Genomic DNA, 20,718 nt, shown 5'->3' with positions numbered 1-20,718 from the left:
AAAAGTGGTATTGAAAAGATATGCAAACTTCAGATGATGGTTCATTCATTAAAGTAACATTTGGTACAGTGCCGACATGTCAGGTACTAAGGTATATTGGGTTTTTTGTTTTACTTTTTATTGAAGTATAGTTGATACACAATAGATTGGTTTCAAGTACACAACACAGTGGTTCAATGGTTGTACACGTTATTAATTCCTCACCTCAACTAGTGCAGTTACTATCTGTCAGGACAGAAAGATGTTACAGAACCACTGGCTATATTCTCCATGCTGCACTTCCATCCCCATGATCACCTTATGATTGAGATTTTTGTGCCTTTGTCCCCCTCACCTTCCCCACTCACCCACCCCAACCCCTTCCCCATGGTAACCACCAGTCACTTCTCAGTATCTATGACTCTACTGCTGTTTTGTTCCTTAGATTCTACATATAAGTAAAATTATATGGTATTTGTCTTTCTCCACCTGGCTTATTTCACTGCATAATACCCTCTGTCCATTCATGTTGTTGCATATGGCAGGATTTCTTTCTTACAGCTGAATAATATTCCATTGTGTATATGCATGTACCTCTCTCCATTCACCTATTGATGGACCCTTTGGTTGCTTCCATAAGTTGGCTATTATAAATAATGTGGCAATAAACATAGTTGCATATATCTTTTTGAATAAGGGATTTTGTTTTCTTTATGTAAATTCCTACAAGTGGAGTTATGGTATTTGTACATTTAGTTTCTTGAGGAACCTCCATACTGCTTTCCATACTGACTGTACCAATTTACATTCCCACCAGCAGTGTCTAAGAGGGTTAGGTATATTGTTTAACCAAATCTTAGTTCAACAAAAGGTTAAGACATACATTGGCATGTCATATATTTGGCTGTATTATGAAAAATAGGCTTAGGGCATAAAGTTCATTTTCTGTCCTCTTAGAAAAGAGTGGCTTATTTGATAAGTATTACATATAGCACTGCCTATTGTAGTGTAGATAGGTTTCCTTTCTAGAAAATAGTTGCTTTTCTCCAGTCATGTGATTTGAATGGAAGCTGCCATATTTTTACAGACTCGCTCTTCTGGCTGCAGCTCGTTATCCTAAAGGAGACACCTCACTCAAGCTTAGAGAAGGGTATCTAACTTTCAAATAGGCCAGTCACAACTATTCTCGAAGGTTTTTGCATTTATGAACTAACCTGCATCAAATCCTTTCTGGTGGTGGACTTTGATAGATAAGAAGCTCTGGAATTGATGGTGGCCATATCCTTTCATATAAAGGAAGCCAGGCTATCATGGGAGAGAGTGAAACTCATATACAGAAATAAGACCAGTTTCTGGAGATGTTCAGATTTCTGTCTCAGTTGTCCCTGAGGTTCAGCTATAGGTTTGCCTGTAGCATTTATTGGTTGTTCAAATACATGTAATACCCTGATATCCCTCTAATAAGTTCCCCTTTCTTGTCTAAGCCAGTTTGAGTTTGGTTTCTGTCACTTGCTATTTAATAAGTCCTAATATACTTGAGAAAATGTGTACTTGTTCCCTAAGCAATAAAATTTAGAAACCATATTGATTATAGACTGTGTGTACCATTAACTTTTAAAACATGGGAAATGGAGATGTACAGCCAACTATTTCTACCTAGTTTCTGAAGAAATTAGCTTGAGATATGCTACCCAATATGCTTCTTAAAGCAGGACCTAATCTTTTACCAAATAGGACCAAATACCCACTCTGTGCCAAACAGTATACAGTTTACATTAATTACTTAAACAACTAAGTTACAGGTACTATCATTAACTCATTTTTACAGATAAGGAAAATTTACTCAAAATAATTCAGCCTTTAAATATAGTCTCAGAATTCAAAATATCTGACTTTAAAGTCCCAGCTTTTATACTATAAATTATGCTTTCAGTAAGGCAAGTAGAAAAGTGCAATGAAAAAACAAGGGGAAAAATTTGTGGGGTCAGGAAAAGCCTTGAGAAAGTGATGTATAATCTTAGAATTGTGTGATATGAAGAAATTTCAAAAAGTTAAAACCCTACTAAGTTAGACCCTACTAAGTGACAAGGTGCTAGTTCTTGAACTGCTTATGATAGACTGGAGATAAAATGGTATATCAGCTAAGAGCAAGGGGTTAAGATTGCCTGTCACGACCAGCACTAGAGTGAGACAGACAAGTCTCCTGGGGTCCTTCACTGGTCTCTCAAGTCCCAGCCCTGCTCCCTGGGTTCTGGCTCCACCAGTGTTGCCTAAATTGCTTCATCTCTTGAAATTTCAGTTTTCCTCATCTGTGAAAAGATTAGAAATAATTCTTGACATGTAAAACATTTAATATGGTATCTGGCACATAAGTACTATGTAAATATTAACTAATTCTGATGGTACACTGAAAATGTATGAGAATTTCTAATGCTAGTATATGCAAGTTATTGTGTCCCTTTGAAGCATATGTTCTATCTGTGTAACAGTATGCTAAGGCTACTGTATTAAGACTGGATTATAAGAGAGGGATCAGTTAGGAGGCTATTGCCATAACAAAGGTTAAAGACAATAGTGGGTTGGACCAGGGTGGCAGAAGAGTAGATACTGGAGGGTGGCAAAGAAGTCCTAGAGATGGTGAGCACAAACAATCCTCTCAAGAATTTCTATATCAAGGGAAATAGTAATGAACTAGAGGAAGATCGGAGATCATGGGAAGAGTCTTGTTTTGTTGTCTTGTAAAGATGAGATACAAAAACAGCCTGCTCAATGCTGTTGGGCATAATCCAGTGATGGGGGGAAAAGCCTGATGAAACAGTGGAGAGGAGTGATGACTGTGTAAGCAAGAAGGGTGGGATTTGCTGCATATGTAACACAAGAGAAGATATAAAATGTAAGTACACATACAGTTACCAAACCACAGATAGGGTAAAAATATGTAGAAGTTATGTTTCAGCTATTTCCTCAATGAAAATAAAGTCATCAAATGAGGGGGAGGAAATACTGGTCATTTTTTGGAAAGCAAAGTGTGAAATAGTCCAAATGTGAAGGAGTCAGGGCACTAGTTCTCAAAGTGTGGTCCTGAGTCCAGCAGTATCAACATCATTTAGGAACTAGTGAGAAATGCAAAATTTTGGACCCCACTGGAATCTACCTGAATCAAAAACTCTGGCAGTGGCACCAGACTTTTAACTGTTTTAACAAGCCCTTCAAGTGATTCTGATATACACTAAAACTTGAGGATGGTATAGGGAAATATAATAGGATTACAAAGCTGCATGAACAATCTACTCAAAGTCAGTGAAACTATGATTAGGTACTTTTCCTCTCTGATTTTGTTGTAACTCTCTGCATGAATTCCAAGTTCAATTCTAAGTTCCATTTCTTACCTTAGAGTCCCAGTTTCCTCTTCCATAAAAGTAGCACTTAATTCATAGGGTTGCAATAAATTAACATACTTGATTTTTTATTAAAAACTATGCACTCTGCCCTGCAACTACCTAACCCATTTAGGGGGTTACGAAGCTTGCGTTCATTTCTTCAGTGAATTATTTATTGAAACTGGTATAACCAGGTGCTGGAAAAACGATAATGAGCCAGATAGGCACAACAGAACCTCATGGAACTGAGAGGTGAATTAATATCTTCCATTAATATCTTCAGTATACAGAACTGGATCTGCTTCCACAGAACTGTATATAATTTTTCTGAACTTCATTTTCCTTATTTAAAAATACAGGCATTTGTAAGTAAGTACATACATAATTTCACATAAAAAATCTCAAGATTTATGTCTCCATTATGAATGAAGTGCGAGTTTCAGTGATAAAATAACTTGGCAAGAATCGCACCTAGGAAAAAAAATGAAACATGTGAATTCAGAACCTGCTCTATGAAAATATTTTTGCTGGGCACTTTAACATATAGTCATAAATGGTGGACCAGGGACTTCAAATCACCAGATTACCAAATTACCACATCACCACCAAACTCCCCTGCTTCTGTCAAGACCCACTTTGATTCTCCATTCCCCAGACTTGGAGCCTGAGGAATCATACATGCACAAATACTGAGTACCTTTCATATATCAAACATGTAGTACAAAGTGCTGTGAAGGAAATTTTGTGAAAAATGGTCTCTGTCAAAGAACTTTTAAGCCATCTGGGGAGACTTTTTTAAAAAACATATTTTGGGAAGTAAAAGAATGGTATACAGAAACTATCTCATTTGATCCTCATGACCACACTTTGAGAAGGTACTATTACTACTTCTATTTTATAGAGAAGGAAACATAGGTCTTCAGACATTAAAAACACTCCCTATTCATTCAACCAGTAAAAGTCACATCAGGGACTCAAAACCATGTCCTTAAAACTTATTTCTGTAACATTCACTGTATATTGTACGGCAAACCTAGAAATTACAGGTCCATAGGCCAGGAACTGACCCTGTATGGCACGAGATAAGTATAGAGATGTAAGGGCAAATGAAGCTAAAAAATAGGCTGAGGCCCAATACATTTGGACTTCATTTTGTAAACCGTGGGATCCACTAAAAGGTTCCTAAGGCAGAAATTTCTGCAGTCTTAATTTAATTAACTTCTCCTGTCTTGAGATAGAAATTGAGGACTGTAGGGGAAAAAAAGTTTTACCGTTGGCCATGTGACCGTGGACAAATTACTCTGTCCTAACTCTCACAGCTTGATTACAAAGAGGGTAATTACGCATTGGTCTATTGTGGGGATTAAACGAGGTACGGTCGGACACAAGAGGGCGCTCGATAAACGTTGATTTCTTTCTACGGCCTTAGTTTTCCGTTTTCTTTTTAAGTAGGCACACGTGTGCCAGCAAGACTGGAAAGAAACACGTTGCTAGATTCAGCTGCAACCACACCCCTATCTGCAGAAACTTTACATTCCACCAACGTTTCCACGGTGATGTTCCCACCTTCCCCTCAGTTCTCTGCACCGGCCACCGGAACCTGATAATCTACCAAGCAACTTCTAGTGAAGTCCCTAACCAGCCCTCCAAACCTGCAGCCCAACCTACCCCGCCCTTCCTCCGGAGGCGTCTTGTCGATGACGTCAGTCCGCTTCCGTTTCCGAAACGGCCTGTACGCTTTCCAGGGCCGCTCTAGGCTGGCTCCCCCCAGAGGCTGGCTCCGAAACTCAGTGATTGCTGGGCTGGGCCGTGACGTCCTTGGCGTGGCTGCAGGGGAGGCCGCGGCGGGGAAAATGGCGGACGGGAAGGCGGGAGAGGAGAAGCCTGAGAAGCCGCAGCGAGCTGGAGCCGCCGGAGGTGAACACAACCCCAGCGACGCGGGCTGCGTGGGATGCTCTGGGCTTTCCTTTGAGCTCCCCGGGTTGGGGGAGTAAGGTGGGGCGAGAATGGGCCGATCTGGCGCTCACCCTGCCAGGTGCTGGGCCCAGACGAACCCTGGGCACGCCCGGCGCGGCCCACTGGGAGCCAGGCCCACATAGCCTCCTTGCCGGGGCAGAGCTGGCTACTGTTCGTCACCTCCTGGCCCCAGCGAAGGCCCTGCTTCCCAGGAGAAGGGAGACGGTCACCATAAAGGGGGACGGAACTCGGGGTGGGACTTGGAGCGGCGGTGCAGGAGCCGCTACCACCACACTGGAGACGCACATCACACAAAATACACACGCGTACACTCAGGGCGAGTCACCGAGCCGTGGCCACAGGAACTGGCCGCAGGCCGAGTTTCCGACCATGCCGGCCTCTCAGTTACACGGAGTTGGTTCGCTGCCCCCTTCTCGCTAAGGAGATGGCCGACCCCGGCCTTTTTTTTTTTTTTTTTTCCCCAAACCGAATACCGACCTTGTAACCGGACGGGTCGAGGCGATGGAAGTAAAGAGGAATACCTTTGCCGGCCCGCTGGGTTAAGCTGTGAGGTCTAGGGTAGGTCTAGGTGTGGTTGCCTGTATTTGAAGTGTCGGCCTTTTCTGAGCTGGCTCTTGCTAGCTAACTGCACGCCATATACTTAGGTGGCTAAATAGGCTAGTGTGACTCTCTGTATTTTGTTACGATGTAAACTCGGGTTACAGCTATTTTTATTTGTCTGCTACACCCTTGTGAATGTGGGTCTTGTGCATTAAGGAAAAGAAACGTGTAATCTCTCCACCCCATCCCCGCCCCTTTGTCGTAACAAGACAAGTAATTTAATACATGCGAGCTGATAATGTCTTTAGAACGTTCTGAGTATTACTCTTACTCTTTAATTCCCTCAAATCTTATCCCTGAAAGTACTTAGCATGGTAAAATACAGAAGAGTGATGCATATGAAGGCATTTAGGACGTACAGATAAGATGTTTAATTTGAGTTGCTTTGGAAACAAAAATTAAGAAAAATGTAATATTGAGTTACATTGGATCCAGAATTTACTTTTTTAAAAAACAAGAAAACTGCTGATACTTCAACCCAAACTCGCCCCTCTTCTTACTATCCCCTTCCCCATTTTGTCCACTGGTTAGTTTATGAAACAAGTTTAAACCATCTAGTACATTTCTTTTCCTCAAAAATTACTGTCTTCAAATTTATTGAGTAAGATCACGTAAAAAATTAGTAGTTCGAGGAAAAACAAAGAACTGTAGCCTAAAGAATCTTAACCTGGCTTTTAGACTATCTTTTAACTTTTTAGAATGGCTTTCTGTCTTGACTTAAGAGTATTAAAGATGTGTTTAATGTGTTGCCAAACCGTACTTTAAGTTCAGCATAATTCCACTCTATAAATTATCCACCACCCTTTCACTTAGAGATAATTATCTCTCTAGTATGAGTATGATGTTTCCATTCTAGCGTATTTGTGGGGCGGGTGGGGGGGGATAAGATTATCTTTGCTAATTGGTATAAAAAATTATTGTGGTCTCCTTGGTGACTTAGAATAAGCAATATTCCTTGATAACTTGTACATAATTTGCCTTGGGTGTGCCACCTTTTACAAGAAAAATGTGCTTTGCATCTAAACCATTTTTGAATGTTAGATAACAATTGTGCAGAAGTATCTTAGCTAAAACAATACTGTAGGTATTGCTAAATTGTCATTTTATGGCAAATAGGCACCGTTTTGAAACACTTATCATGTTAGTCTTAGAGGTGTACCTAGAGAATATTCTGACTTTTAATTCCTGTTGAACAGTCCAGTAAGTTGGAAGTATTTTTTTATGAGTAGATTACTTCCATAGTTAACATGAATTTATGTCAGTAGGAAGAGCTACTTGTACTACCTGCTCTCCCCTTAAAGAGGAGAGAAAATGCTAAGGGTAAGGGTTTGCATAGTTTTTTTTTTCCTTCCTTTGGCTACATTTTTGTAGCTCCTTGAAATAAGTAGAAATTTCAGAGGAGAGTTGTTCATATCATAGCTATGGTCATTTCGGGCTATTTTAGGTTATCTAGTAACTACTTTAATGAAATTGACATTCATTTTGCCAGACATTAGGAGGATCTTGAATATGTTCTCATTTGAGCTGCACACCAGTCCTATTAGAGGTAGTTATATGCCCTTTTTTCACTCAAAGAAGCCACCAGAATGCAAATGGATTATGAAGGGTACCAAACTTATTCAAAGTAAGGTACCTTTTTCCTCCAAGGTCCATCTCTTCCCCAACTATTTTAATGGAGAAGAAAAAAAACTTAGTACTTATGTAATTTAATTTCACATTGTTATCGACACTTTTTGTTTGCTCAGAATGAATACAGACTAGATAAAATCCCTTTTATTAAAAAATCCCTGATAAAGATTCTAGTAATTTGATATTTTATCCATGTTTTGTTATAAATTGATTTCTGATTTTCTCAATTTTCAAAAATTGACCATATATTTATTCTTTAAAATATGTTACACTGCTAAAATTTTTCACATTACTAATGCATGTTCAACCAAAATTTGGTTTTCCAGTCCCAAATTGCATACATCTCATTAAATAAATTGAAAACAGTTCTTGATTTAAAACCCCAAATTCTGAAGTACTGCTTGTTGTATTTAAAGAAAAACAATGGACTTAGGAATTAATATTGATATTTATTGATATATTTCAAAGCTCACATTAGGCTGAAATCACTTTCTCTTCTAATGAACTACAGATAAACTTGTAGAAATTGTAATACATTGATCATAACATAGATTTGGTCATCATACTTTACCATGTCACTTCATTGCTTATTCCACTTGCCTTATTTCCTAAATGTTTCGTGTATTTTACTACATAATTGCTAGAAAAGGATTACGTAAAGAAAAAACAACAGCTCCAATCCATGTGACACATTGAGCCATTGAAGGCTAAGTAATGAATACTAATAGGGCACCCACCTTCCTTCACTCCTTTTCCCCCACCTCTTCATTGAAGAGTAGATGTTTTCTAAAGCTATTGATATTTACAATTGCTTAAAAAAACTTGAAGGTGAGCAAGGCCAAACAATTACTTACTATGTCCAGAAATAAATTGCTGGATGTGGAATCAGTCATGTATAGAAATGACCTAGTAGACCTTAGTATGTTTAATCTTTAGTGTGGACTTGAAATGTGGGTGGTCTTAATAGATTGCCTCTTCAGATGACAAGAAGAGCAAATATGAATAAAATTGAGTCACTGCCAGTTGGTGACTTAATTACTCGTAGTTTTCCCAATTCCCCTGTTCATGCCGCCTTTCTAGAGCAGTTTCTAGAAATCTTCCTTACAACATCCATGGCACTGGGTAGATAGTATAGAGTTCCATGTATTAGCACATAACTAGTTCAGCTGTTTGTCACACTTAATGCTGTAATTATTAATATTATAGTAAGATTTTCTCTTCTCATAAATACGCTTTGATATTTCTAGGTTATTTCGAAGTGATTTTCTGGGCAAAAGGAGGTTTAGAATTAAGAAAGGGTAGGTTTTAAGGAAATCTTCACTAATTACAATCCTTGGGTCACAGTTCAAAGAGCAGAATTACACTACAGTCAAGACTAAATGTTCTTTATGCCTTTTGCTTTGATGTTTGAAAGTTCAGAGTTTTTGTTTGCACAAAACTTTTGCCTTTAGTTTATTAGATTGTATGTAAATTCAGTGGGTTTTCTTATGTTTCCATATGTAGAGTCAATGAGTTTTCAATTTTAGCTATGTCAGTCACAAAGAACTAGTTATTACTGGGTTTTACTATAAAATTCATACTTGAATTAAATATATAGAATGCAGAATAAAATTTAGCACATATAATTTTAATTATTAATTTAGACTTTGAAAAAACTAATGTTAGGATAATACTTTTTTTAAGAAATAAAAAACTGAATTCTGTATTTCACCTGTTGAGTAGCAGTTTTATATTCTTAAGTGCTTTTGTGATTGTGTATCTAAATAAGTGAATGGCACTGCAAGCAACTATTCCAGTGTTCTGCTTGCCTTCTGGGGAAATTCCAGAATAATCCTGCTTAATTCCTCCCTGATACTGTTGTTACAGCTTTCACCCCTTGTCCAAAGGGAATAAAGAGTTCTTTTTATTTTTTCCTCTAAACAAAATCAAATGTTCTATTGAAAGTGCTTATTAGTTTAGAGACCCCCATCATTCCAAAACTATATTAATTGGAATCCATAGCCTCTGGTCTTTTAATCCATTACTCATTCTCTTTGTGTTTTCGTTACCGTTTTTTCTCCCATTCTAGTTTTTTGTCTTGTTTTCCTAACTTGTCAGGGCCATCCCTGAGAGCATCTTCTCTTTCTCCATAAGTAAATTATTCATCCATTTTATGAGAGTATATTCTATAGGGTGAATTGGTAAACTTGGGAAAGAAAATAGAATGTTTAATAATCAGTCTTACCTTCCAATATATTCTTAAAAAACTTCTTTTATAACAGATCTAAGATATTCAAGATGCAAACTAATTTCATCATTGATTAATACAAACAACCAAAATTACTGAAAGACATCTTGCATTCCAAGTCTACATATGTATGCCCCCTATTATCTGAAATTATAATAAATTCATCTTTCAAAGAGAAAAAATAATGTGTAAACCCAATTATGACTGTTAATAGCTCTTAAGGGTAGCTTAAAACAGGTGATAATCAAGCTTGCAGAGTAGAATTACATTATTCAGGAATGGATGACCTTGACAAACTCTTCCTTGGAATTCTTTTCAAAAATTGTGTGAGAAGTACATGAGAAACACATCACTCAAGAAAATTACTCTAGGCTGTATTCACACTGTAGTTATATCACCAGGACCTGCTTAATAAGCTGTTCATAACTAGGTACTTCATATAACTAGAAGTACATTATCAAAGAATATTAGAATTTATTAGATGCATTTCATTATCTTATGGTATGACTAAATTGTTAACAAATTTGTGTAGAAGGATTTTTAGATCTTTATTTCTAAAATAAAATCCCACTAATAACTAGATTATTGTACAATTTATAATGTTTAGTTGAAGGGTCTTGCTTTTTGTGAACTCTGTGTTTATTATTTTAAATTGCTCTGTATTTTATGCTAGTTAATTCATGGGAGCCTCTTCTATTGCCACACAATCTCAGTTCCTGCTGTATACTCTAACAAACAGTGGAAGAGACTGTTGGGTCAGTAGGTAACAGCTGCAGAGGTATCTTCCTTATAACGATGCTTTTTGAGGTTGCTGCTCCCTTCAATCTGCTCAGTAAAAATAGCTCATCTTGGTAAGTTGTTTCGACTTCACCAGGACCTGAAGAAGAAGCAGAAAAACCTGTGAAAACTAAGACTGTTTCTTCCAGTAATGGAGGGGAAAGTTCCAGTCGCAGCGCTGAGAAGCGATCAGCTGAAGAAGAAGCTGCAGACCTCCCAACAAAGCCTACAAAGATCTCCAAGTTTGGATTTGCCATAGGTAGTCAGACGACAAAGAAAGCCTCAGCCATATCCATCAAACTTGGATCAAGTGTGAGTTGTTATTTTATATGTTGATAATGGATCTTAAGAATTTGTTTTGGAACCTGCTTTTCTCGGTTATGGTAAACTAAGTATAAAAAGATATGTTGGTGCCTAAACTTATGTGTAAGTATTCAAGAATTTATTAGCTCTGTGTTCAAGAAAGGTCTGGATGAATTTATAATTCATAAAAAACAAAGGTTTGTAATATGAGATGGAACTATTATAGGGAGTATATAATTTATAAAATAATACCTTAAAACTTTTCTAAGTTGAACAAAACCTCTGAAAAATATTTTCAGAAAGAATTTCAGTTTATTTTTCTTATCTTTCAATTCCAGTAATACTAACAATGTATCTAGAAATCAGTTACTTATAGCTTAAGATATTAATATTAGTAAGATAATTGCTTGATAAGAAGAACTTTGTGATTATCTTACTTGAGAGCTACCAATGGGCATTGAGTACCATATATCCTATGACATTGGTCCTTTAGAGATCAACTTTTGATGCCTTGTTTTAAAATGTAAACCTTGAATTCTTAACTATGGAGTTTCTGGAAAGTATTTGAAATATTAGACTGAAACATACACAGTTTGGAAATTGAATAAATTTGAATTTTGAATTTTTTTGATCTATGAAAGTGACAGTTTCATATGGTTCAACGAAATAGATATTTTTTTGTATTGATATGTAGTTGATTACGATCTTATAAGATCTTTAAGAAAAGAAAATTACTTGAATAGTGTTTCACTGTTGGCTTTAGAAAATAGTTACATTCTTGTGGAAGGACAATAATCCTAAAACTGTTTTTAAGTTGTTTAGACATGTCTGATCACTGAATGTTGACTCTCAATTGCCGGATGCATACAGCCTTATTTCTGCATCAGATGTTCATTCAGAGATCTTAAAAATATAATGTGGATCAGGTCCCTACGAGTCATTGTGTTTGAATTACACTTCTAATTTTGAAAGAGCTACCGTTCTTCAGAACCCTTACTCCCACCCTATGCCGTTATTCTTTTTCCCTTTTTCCTTTAAAGTTTCAGTCAGAACAAAAGACATTCGGCTTGTAACTTCATTACTTCATGACTGTTCTATTTGAGCTGATTCCTTTTGTTTAATCTGTTTTTATAAAGTTGCAGAGACCTAACTGCATATGCACTTTTTTTTGGTAGTCAGTAAACACGTGTTCTCATGCATACTCCCATACAGATGTTCCCTTGCTAATAGAATTTACTGTGGTTCAACACACCCCCTAAATCAATAGCCAAATCCCTACTTTTTCTAAATCATTGACCTGATTTAGTAATTGTTGATCATTTTAGTTGAGAGGGATATATTTTTAAAAGCCTACTCAGTAAAACCTTTTAATCTTTGGAAAACAAAAACCTGTTCTCATAAAGTGTAAACATAGTCTTGGGGGAGTAAAATGTAGGATGTAAAAAAATAGTTGAAAGTATTGCTTTTGATTATGGTGTGAAAGGAGTTGATCAACAATTTGTGTAATGTTTTAATGTATAACATCAAATAAATGACATCTTTAAAAGAGGGTTTCTATACTCACCACATACTCTCCAACTTAACATTTTTTTTTATTCCTTCAAAAGCAAACATTGTTTATAAAAAGTGTTTGTATGTTACAAAGGAGGGGGTGATTAATATTGTTTCAACAGGTCAGAGGAGATTTCATTGGTGGGTGATGTTTGAGTTGGCCTCAAAGGCAGGCAGGAGTCAAAAGGCCATCTCATATAAAATTTCATGCAAAGGCAGTTTAGATGAGAAACGACATGGTACATTCAGGAAATTACAGTTAGAAAGTGTTTGGTAGGCACATACTGGGATAGAAAGCCCCCCAGATGAGACTATAACCAGATCCTCCCAAATAGGACCAAATCATAAAGGACTTACAATACAGTTTGGTTTTATTCTTTAGCTTCTGGCTGAGCCATGGAACCACTATAAGGAGTCTCATCCCTTAAACATTGCATTTTAGAAACATCTCTCTGGTACCAGTATAGAGAATTAGAGAGAAAAACACAGAAGGTAGAGAGATGGTATTTCTAATAGTAGTTCAGGAGACTAATGCAAAGAGGCTTTAGGTGTTGGTGTTGTGGTAGTGTGATGGGAAGGCAGAGGGAGATTTAAGTCTATTTAATAGAGATCTAATCAGCAGGACCTTACATAAAATGTGCAAGTTGAGAAAAGGTTTTCCTGGCTTAGGTACCTGTGAACACTATGAAACTAAAGGACCCGTGAGAGCTCTTAACTGAGGCTATCCACTAGGCAGATTACATCCTGTGTGAGGGTAGACATGTTGTTTGGTAGTTAAAACTATAGAAGTGAATGAACTTGTCCAGGGAAGTACAGAGAATGAAGGGTCACTAAGAACAGAATCTTGTGTATCTGTCATTCAAGGAGGTAACAGGAAGAAAGGGAGAGAACAAAAGGCCAGAAAATTAGAATAGCCAGTTAAGCAGTGTCACAGAAGCCACAGTAAGGGTGTTTTCAAAAAAGAACCAGTGATTACTCACATGGAGGACGCTGGTCACCATCTAAGGGAATGAGGAACCTTGGGTAGTGAGGGAGGAAGCCAGATTACAGTGGGTTGAAGACTGAATGGATGACAAGAGGAAGAAGATAGGGCAATTTATTTCAAGGCCTTAGGTTGGATAGAGAAATGAAGCATGTTTCCAGGATAAAGGGCAGAAAGCTGGCTAGGAGAGGGAAAGATGAGTCTCGATGTCTTTTATGTTCTCAATACACACTGTAACTAACTTTAATGTTACTATGGGAAAGTATTACTAATCATTTGCTCTTACCTCTACTAGGTACTGCTTAGCTAAATGGTATTATGGATTGTAACTAGAAATCTTTACAGGAGGAAAACAAATGGACATACAATTAATAAGTAAAACCTGCCCATTGATAACCATATTTTCACAAATAGAACGGATTTCTCCAAAGTTTGTTCTGAATTCCTTACTATGTTTCTATGAAAACATAAAGTTGAATCTTTGAAGATAAATTATATTATCATTAAACAAGGCTGTATAAACATCACGTAATACTCTTTTTAATATGTTTATTCTTCAGAAGCCTAAAGAAACTGTTCCAACTCTTGCTCCAAAAACCCTTTCAGTAGCAGCAGCTTTCAATGAAGATGAAGATGTAAGTTGATAACTAGTTTTATTTTACTATAATCAGTTATTTAAAGAAGATATTAGTGGCATATTGTAGGTTGTGTTTATGTACTAGTGAATTTTCTTTGCAACTCTGAAGAGGCTTTTTGTGACACCTGCAAAACCTGGATTATTTCTATTTTATTTGATTATAGGGTCAAAATACTATTCACTTTGGGGACAGGGAACTTCAGAATCAAGTCGACAGATGTTCATTATGAATAATAATATGTGTGTGTGTGTGCTGGGACATATATAAGATCTAAAAAAAATTTCAGTACTGCTATCTTTAATAATTTTTATAGTTGTAGTCAGTGGTAAGACATTATTATGCATTCCGCTTACAGAAGGCAGCTATAATACTTTCTCCCCATTAACCCATGAGGAATAACAAATAGTGCAAATATGTCAGAAGTTCTGCTCAGTCAGCAGTTCCTAGTCTTAGGCAGTCCTAGTTCCCTCATGCCACTCACAGCATTTCTCTTACTGTGCTTGATAAGAATTACACATTCAGGGGAGCCAAACACTGGGCCCAAAAGGACTGGGAAGAATGTGTAAGAGAAGAAATATGAGTTGGATACTAAAACATTAGGCAGGATTTTGATACTTTATAAACTAAGGAAGGCATCAGCTTTCAAATCACAAGTGGTAAATACTAAGCAGCTGCATTTGACTGGACTGGAGATTTTTATAGAGGAGTTTAGAGTAAGGATAAATGAAATGATTGGAACCCAGATAAGTAGCTAAGTAGAATCACCATGGTTGCCACTTTATTTTCCTTTGGACTTTTACTCATTCTACACACTTGAGTGCTTCCTGTGTGGTAGGCACAGTGAGATTACAAAGATAGACAAATTCCTCTAGGAATTCAACCTAGTAGGACAGAGAGCTTTGTATAAAATAGTGCAAAATAAAAATCAAAAGTCACCTGAAGAGATGAAGTGATGTGGAAATGCAGGGAAGGAAGAGAGGCTGGGTAGTTAGATGTAGCAGCATGGTAAGACCATCTGACTGGCAGTCGGAAGACCTGGATTCTTGTCCTGTCTTGTCCAGTTACTAACCAGTGAAAGCCTGTGAATAAATCACTTTATCCCTTAGGAGCCTTAGATTTTCAACTGTAAAATGACAGTTCAGTTGAGATTAAAGATTTTTAAACTATTTCTCAGAATTGTGGGGTTCTATGGAAATGTCTCAGGAGCTACTGTGAGGTTAGGTGATGCCAGCAAGCTAGGGCTCTGATGATCTGCCCGGTTCACTTATAGCTGTTCTTTGATCTGCTTGATATTTGAAAACCTACGTAAGATTTTGTTGAGGAAAACTATTATATTTCCATCCCCCCAAAAAAGTCAGGAAAGCACTAACAAATAATTTTTAATATTTTCTTTTGTGTCTAACATTCTTAAGAGATTATTGTTTTGGTATGTATGGATTGTATGAGGGAAGGTCAGTATAGGAAGAAGGGAGTAAGGTGCACAAGTTGACAGTGGAAATCATTAAGTACCTACATAATAATAGCAGCCTACTTTGCCCAACAGTTTGCCACATAATTTTATCTTCCATATAGCCCTGTGAATTGTATGATATTCTTATTTGCTGATGGGGAAATTAGGAAATTTAAGTATGCAAGAGTGTGTGCTAATAAACAAACGTTGAGTTCAGCTAAAACTTACTATTCAGCTTTCTTGACTTGTGTTCTTTGCATCATACCTCACTGTTCTCCCTAACTTAGAAGAAATTTTAGACAGGTTCAGATAATACTGTTTCTTCTAAGATGGTAATGATGGTAAAGGATAAACTTAGCCTTAGACAAAAGAGTACAACATGTACATCTAAAATCTTCATCTGGTTTTTCCTTTTTTTTTGTAGAATGTTAATTAAGTAACCTTGGGTATATATCTGAGCCTGAAATATATTGGACAAAGAGGGTATCCATTTAACTAATTTTGAAATCTAGAATTTTTTTCAGTTGTATCTCTTTAGATTTGAGACGATTATTGGGTCTTTATGTGTATTTCATGGCATTAACATTTTTGACGAGTTCAGGCCAATTATTTGTAGAACGTCCCTCAGTTTGGATTAGTCTGATGTTTCCTCATGATTAGATTCACATTCCTTAAGTTTTGGCAGAAATTTCACAGAAGTGATACCAAGTTCTCAATGCCTCGAATCAGGGAGCACATGTCAGTATGTCCCATTATTGACAATGTTAACTTTGGTAATTTGATTAAAGTGATGTTATGTTGGCCAGATTTCTCTACTGTCAAATTACTTTTTTTTTATCTGCTGCAATTAAAACTTATTTTGTGGGGAATACTTTGACAGTATGTGCTCAAATACTTTGAGAATACTTTTTAATTTAATTTCTTAGACATTCACTTACAACTCCTAACATCCATTAATGATTCTTACCAGTCAATTATGATGTTTGACAACTGGTGATTTTTCTGATTGTTTCATTCCTTCTGTATTTATTAATGGCCTCTTACTGTGAGGAAGAGCTTTCCCTTATGTATATAAGTGTAGGCTTATAGATTCTTATTTGTAGCACCTTTAAGCTGTATCTTTAGCTCAGAGGCAACATTTATACCTAAAAACATCCAAAAAGAACTTGTCACATTGTTTTCAACAGCTGTAAGTAAGGCAAAGTAGCAAGTAGTGAACTTTCTTTCAAGCTGCTTACAGTAGAGAAGATAATTTTGAGAAACAGTAATTTCGTAAAATTAAGAGTCTTTGCTTTGGCATCCTATATTAGTTTTGTGACCTTAGACCAGTTAACATTGTTTACCTCATCTACAAAATGCAAATGATGATAATCATACCCACCTTACTATTATAGTTTTAAAAGATGGTGCATTTAACAAAATGTGTAGCACATAGTAAACAAATGGTTTTATTTCTAGAATATAAGCTTTGCCAAATTTGTTCTTCCTGCAGAATCAACACACTCGGAGATGAGCCTTTTTTTTAAATATAGTTAAATATTTTCCCATTACCAAAATTTGAAAATGCTAAAAGTTTTAGATACAAAATTTAGCATTATTAGTAATCAAGTATATTTTATAAATCTGGATAGTCATCTCTGTTTATTGTTTTTCTCCAGAGTGAACCAGAGGAAATGCCTCCAGAAGCAAAGATGAGGATGAAGAATATTGGAAGGTATTTATTTTTCATAATGTAGAAAATATTAATGAATTAAAAACAAGGATAAACTGCACATATCTTTTAGTGTGCAGGCTTTTCTTGAGTATTTGGGCAAAACAGTTTTTGTTTTATAAACTGTCAGTGATCGTATTTCTTCTCCTGGTAAGAAAATGAATATATTAAGGGAAAAAAACAATAATGTAAAGTGATTTCTTTTCAGATACATGTAACCTATATATTTTTTTCAAATACGAAATAGCTCTGAGAAATAATTTGACATTAAATTTAATTTTTTTTTCTGGTATAACAAAGAAAGTGCTTTCTCTCATTTCATTTATGAGAAGTGATGCCATTACCATCACTTGATCTTGATTGCATTATGCCCTCTTTCCTTGTTAACTTAAACATGCCAAATGCCAAAATATGACAAAAGTTTTTAATTTTTCCTCCCCTTTTTTCTGTTGTCATGAAAATAACAATTTGAAGTTAACATGATGTTCATTTTCCTATCTTCAGATGAGTAAGTGGGTAACTTAGAGGCTAGTAAGAATATTCAGCTTCAGATCAACCCATACAAGTCCCCATTTCTACCAAATGTGTAAGCCCCCAAAGAACTATTTGCTAATAAGCCCATACACAAACTTCAGTTGCCAGAGTTCCAGTCTGTGACTCAGATGGCAGCAGTTCCAGTGCTCTCTGCCTGCCTGCCTGTCTTTCATAGTGGGACCTAAAGTAAAAAATACATCTGACATGGTAACCCAACCTAAACACCATGTACACATAAATCTAAGCATGTAAAATTGAAATCAGTTCATAAAATGAAACTGAACCTTTCTATATGTGATACATTTTCATATTTTTATTGTATTTCATTTTTTATAAATGCTGATAGCAAGCCACCAAATTGATTTCGTGACCCTATTAATGGGTTGTAACAGTTTTAAGAACTACAGTGGTTGCCACCCTTGGCTGTGTATTAGAATCACCTTAAATACTACAGATTTACCTGGCCTCTCCTTAGGACTACTGAACCTGAAATTTCAGGACTGGGTCTGTGGAAAGAATATTTTTTAAAACTCTTTAGGGACCTCTGATGTTCAGTCTGTGTTTATAAAAGTTTAAAACATGGCCCAAAAGGATTTACATAACATTTTATATAAATTCCCTCTCTTTTAACTGCAGGGATACACCAACATCAGCAGGACCAAACTCCTTCAATAAAGGAAAGCATGGGTTTTCTGATAACCAGAAGCTATGGGAGCGAAATATAAAATCTCATCTTGGAAACGTCCATGACCAAGACAATTAAATGTGTTTTGAAATTGGGATGTGGGGTGGGTGTAAAGTTAAAAGGAAGAGTTTCCTTTTTTAAAGAATGGTATAAGACTATCTTTGGAGCCGCCTTTTTTTTTTTTTAAGATTGAGTGGTACACTAATAAATGAGAGTTTGAAATTAGAGGTAATTTATGTTTTATACACAGATTTCAAGACATTTGCTAATTTTGTAGTTTCGTGTGATTAGTTTCCAAAGGTTACAGATAATAAAAAAATCAGAAATGGTACCTTTCTAAGAATTGCATATTTTTTTAGATACAACTATTAGCACATTAAGAGGAAAGCAAAAAGTTATTGTCTGTTTACATTGCAAGCAATTGCTCCTAACTCCCTTATTAACCTAAATTGTCTGGCTCCCAGGAACAGCCTTATAGAGGGAAGTATTATATTAGGAGGAAAATGTTACTGGACTTTGACTGAAGGTGTGAGATAAAATACAGCTCTCTTTCATAATGGGCACTTGTTTTGTTTCAAGTCATCATAAACTAGGTCCTGCATTGCCATCAGTGGATACAGATGCTTATTATTTCACTAAAAATTTTTTTTAGTTTATATAAACTGTCGAGTATTTGAAATAGCCCCCTTTACCTTAACAGGTCTTGTCTACCTTCATTAGTCTTCAAAGAACAGCCATTTGCTACCAAAGTAAATCAGTATTTTGAATGTGCTTCCCTTGGTTTTTGTTGTTAGCTAGTTCATGTAAGCATTTCCACTAGATCTTGAGGCAAATTGTAAAGAAGCTGTTTCTTTTAAAATACAAACCACCACCAAAAATTTAAATGTACATAATACTTATATATTTGGCTGTTTTTAGTTTTAAAAAGTTTATAAACAAAAAAAACCCCACATTGTATGAAGATGGAAAATGAGAAAGATGTAATTTCTGTAACTTTGTCAAAGCATTTAAGTTAACTTGTGACATCTGATTTGAACTTACTATAGGAATTCTTACTTAGTAAAATAATATAGCTGAAGTGGATACATATTAACCAGTGGCCTCCCAAAAGCACATTTGGTACTGAAAATGGAAAGAAATTGCATCTTAAATCTTTGACCACATATACTTTGTTAGATCTGTGTGTTGTAGGGTGTTTTTTTTTTTTTAATTTTTGTATTGTATATGAATTTTAATGTGACAATTAAACACATGTTTAAAAGCATAGTCACTGATAAACAAATATATGATGTCCTCAAAAACTCCCACAATGTTAAATTTGGAGGCAGCTTCAGACTATTTTGGTGGTAACTACTTGCTGAGCTTTTTAAGTAAGTAATGACTTGAGAGAAGCAGCCTGTATATATTCCTAACACTTTGTTCACTTGCATTTAAGTTTAGAGTAAGCCCCAAGTAAAACAATGGAAATGTATATAGAACTATTAGTTCTTACTTACATGATTTAATTATATCAAGATACGTGAATTTAACTTGCTTTAATATAGGCAAAACGTTTTTGTCCCATTTTGCTGTTTATGTTAAAATAACACCCCTCTCCTACATATTCTTGACTTAAATGAAATACTAACCTAAGGTCAAGATGGAAGAGAGAAACGACTGAAATGAATGTCTTTACTAAAGTACCAATAAATTTGTCAAACTCAGTAGTGTTCTCATTTTCTATTAACATTTAATTGTTGCCGTTTTTTTCTTTTGGTTTTTTAACAATGAGACAAATATTATGATTGTTGCTCTTGCTCAGATTGTTGGTCAGAGTAATGGGAGATGTAAAATTATTACTAGAGTCTACGTAACTTAGCACATAGTTCTACAGCATTACCGTATCTCAGGTTGGAAATGACTTAATCCAAATCCTCCCTATCCACTGTCAAATTGTCCATCCTATGGTATAGAAAATCCTGTCAAGGCATTATCTTTGAAAAATCTCTAATGTTAAAAGGTATTCTCTTGTAAGTGTCTGCCTTCCATTATCTCTATGTAATATATTTTTTTACTGTGTATACTGATGCTGCCCAATAGGTCAAGTCCAAGTAAATGAAAAGATTAAGCTACATTTTAGAAATCAGATTCATTTAATTAATTACAAATGAAGGCTATTGAGTTTCAAATGTTAAATCTAGTAAGTTCAGCTTGACATACTGTGGAGGAATTGTTCAAGTTACTTTCCTGGTTAAGTGAAGATACTTTCAATTTTTTTTTAAGTTCATTTTGAAAAAAATTAAGACTTAAGAAAAC

The 20,718-nt window shown here is 35.9% G+C and overlaps 1 protein-coding gene and 1 long non-coding RNA gene across 3 annotated transcripts; one reads left to right on the top strand and one right to left on the bottom strand.

Annotated features, from left to right (window-relative positions):
• Positions 1-15: 15 nt before the first annotated feature.
• Positions 16-6,064, bottom strand: LOC118968436 (uncharacterized). 2 transcript variants are annotated; one of them, XR_012129225.1, is made up of 4 exons: positions 5,814-6,064; positions 5,028-5,186; positions 3,369-3,830; positions 16-2,288 (listed from the first exon to the last, which is right to left on the bottom strand). It is a non-coding gene; the product is annotated as an uncharacterized lncRNA (long non-coding RNA). The 2 variants fall into 2 exon arrangements; XR_005056089.2 differs by having other exon boundaries at positions 16-3,830.
• PCNP (PEST proteolytic signal containing nuclear protein) lies at positions 5,121-20,126 on the top strand. The gene is made up of 5 exons (XM_017676203.3): positions 5,121-5,276; positions 10,667-10,881; positions 13,966-14,040; positions 17,152-17,207; positions 18,375-20,126. The coding sequence occupies exons 1-5, from the start codon at positions 5,213-5,215 to the stop codon at positions 18,499-18,501; spliced, it is 537 nt and encodes a 178-aa protein (XP_017531692.1). The 5' UTR covers positions 5,121-5,212; the 3' UTR covers positions 18,502-20,126.
• Positions 20,127-20,718: the final 592 nt, after the last annotated feature.

The sequence above is a fragment of the Manis javanica genome, chromosome 3, assembly GCF_040802235.1.
Source record: "Manis javanica isolate MJ-LG chromosome 3, MJ_LKY, whole genome shotgun sequence".
Taxonomy (NCBI): domain Eukaryota; kingdom Metazoa; phylum Chordata; class Mammalia; order Pholidota; family Manidae; genus Manis; species Manis javanica.
The sequence above is the reverse complement of the archived record's forward strand: the minus strand, read 5'-3'. Positions and strand labels throughout refer to the sequence as shown.

Bases quoted from the DNA above. Each gene is read 5' to 3' on its own strand.
- PCNP (XM_017676203.3), top strand. From the start codon at position 5,213: ATGGCGGACGGGAAGGCGGGAGAGGAGAAGCCTGAGAAGCCGCAGCGA. The intron at 5,277-10,666 runs GTGAACACAACC...CGACTTCACCAG, and splicing joins GCGAGCTGGAGCCGCCGGAG to GACCTGAAGAAGAAGCAGAA. The intron at 17,208-18,374 runs GTATTTATTTTT...TTTTAACTGCAG, and splicing joins AGGATGAAGAATATTGGAAG to GGATACACCAACATCAGCAG.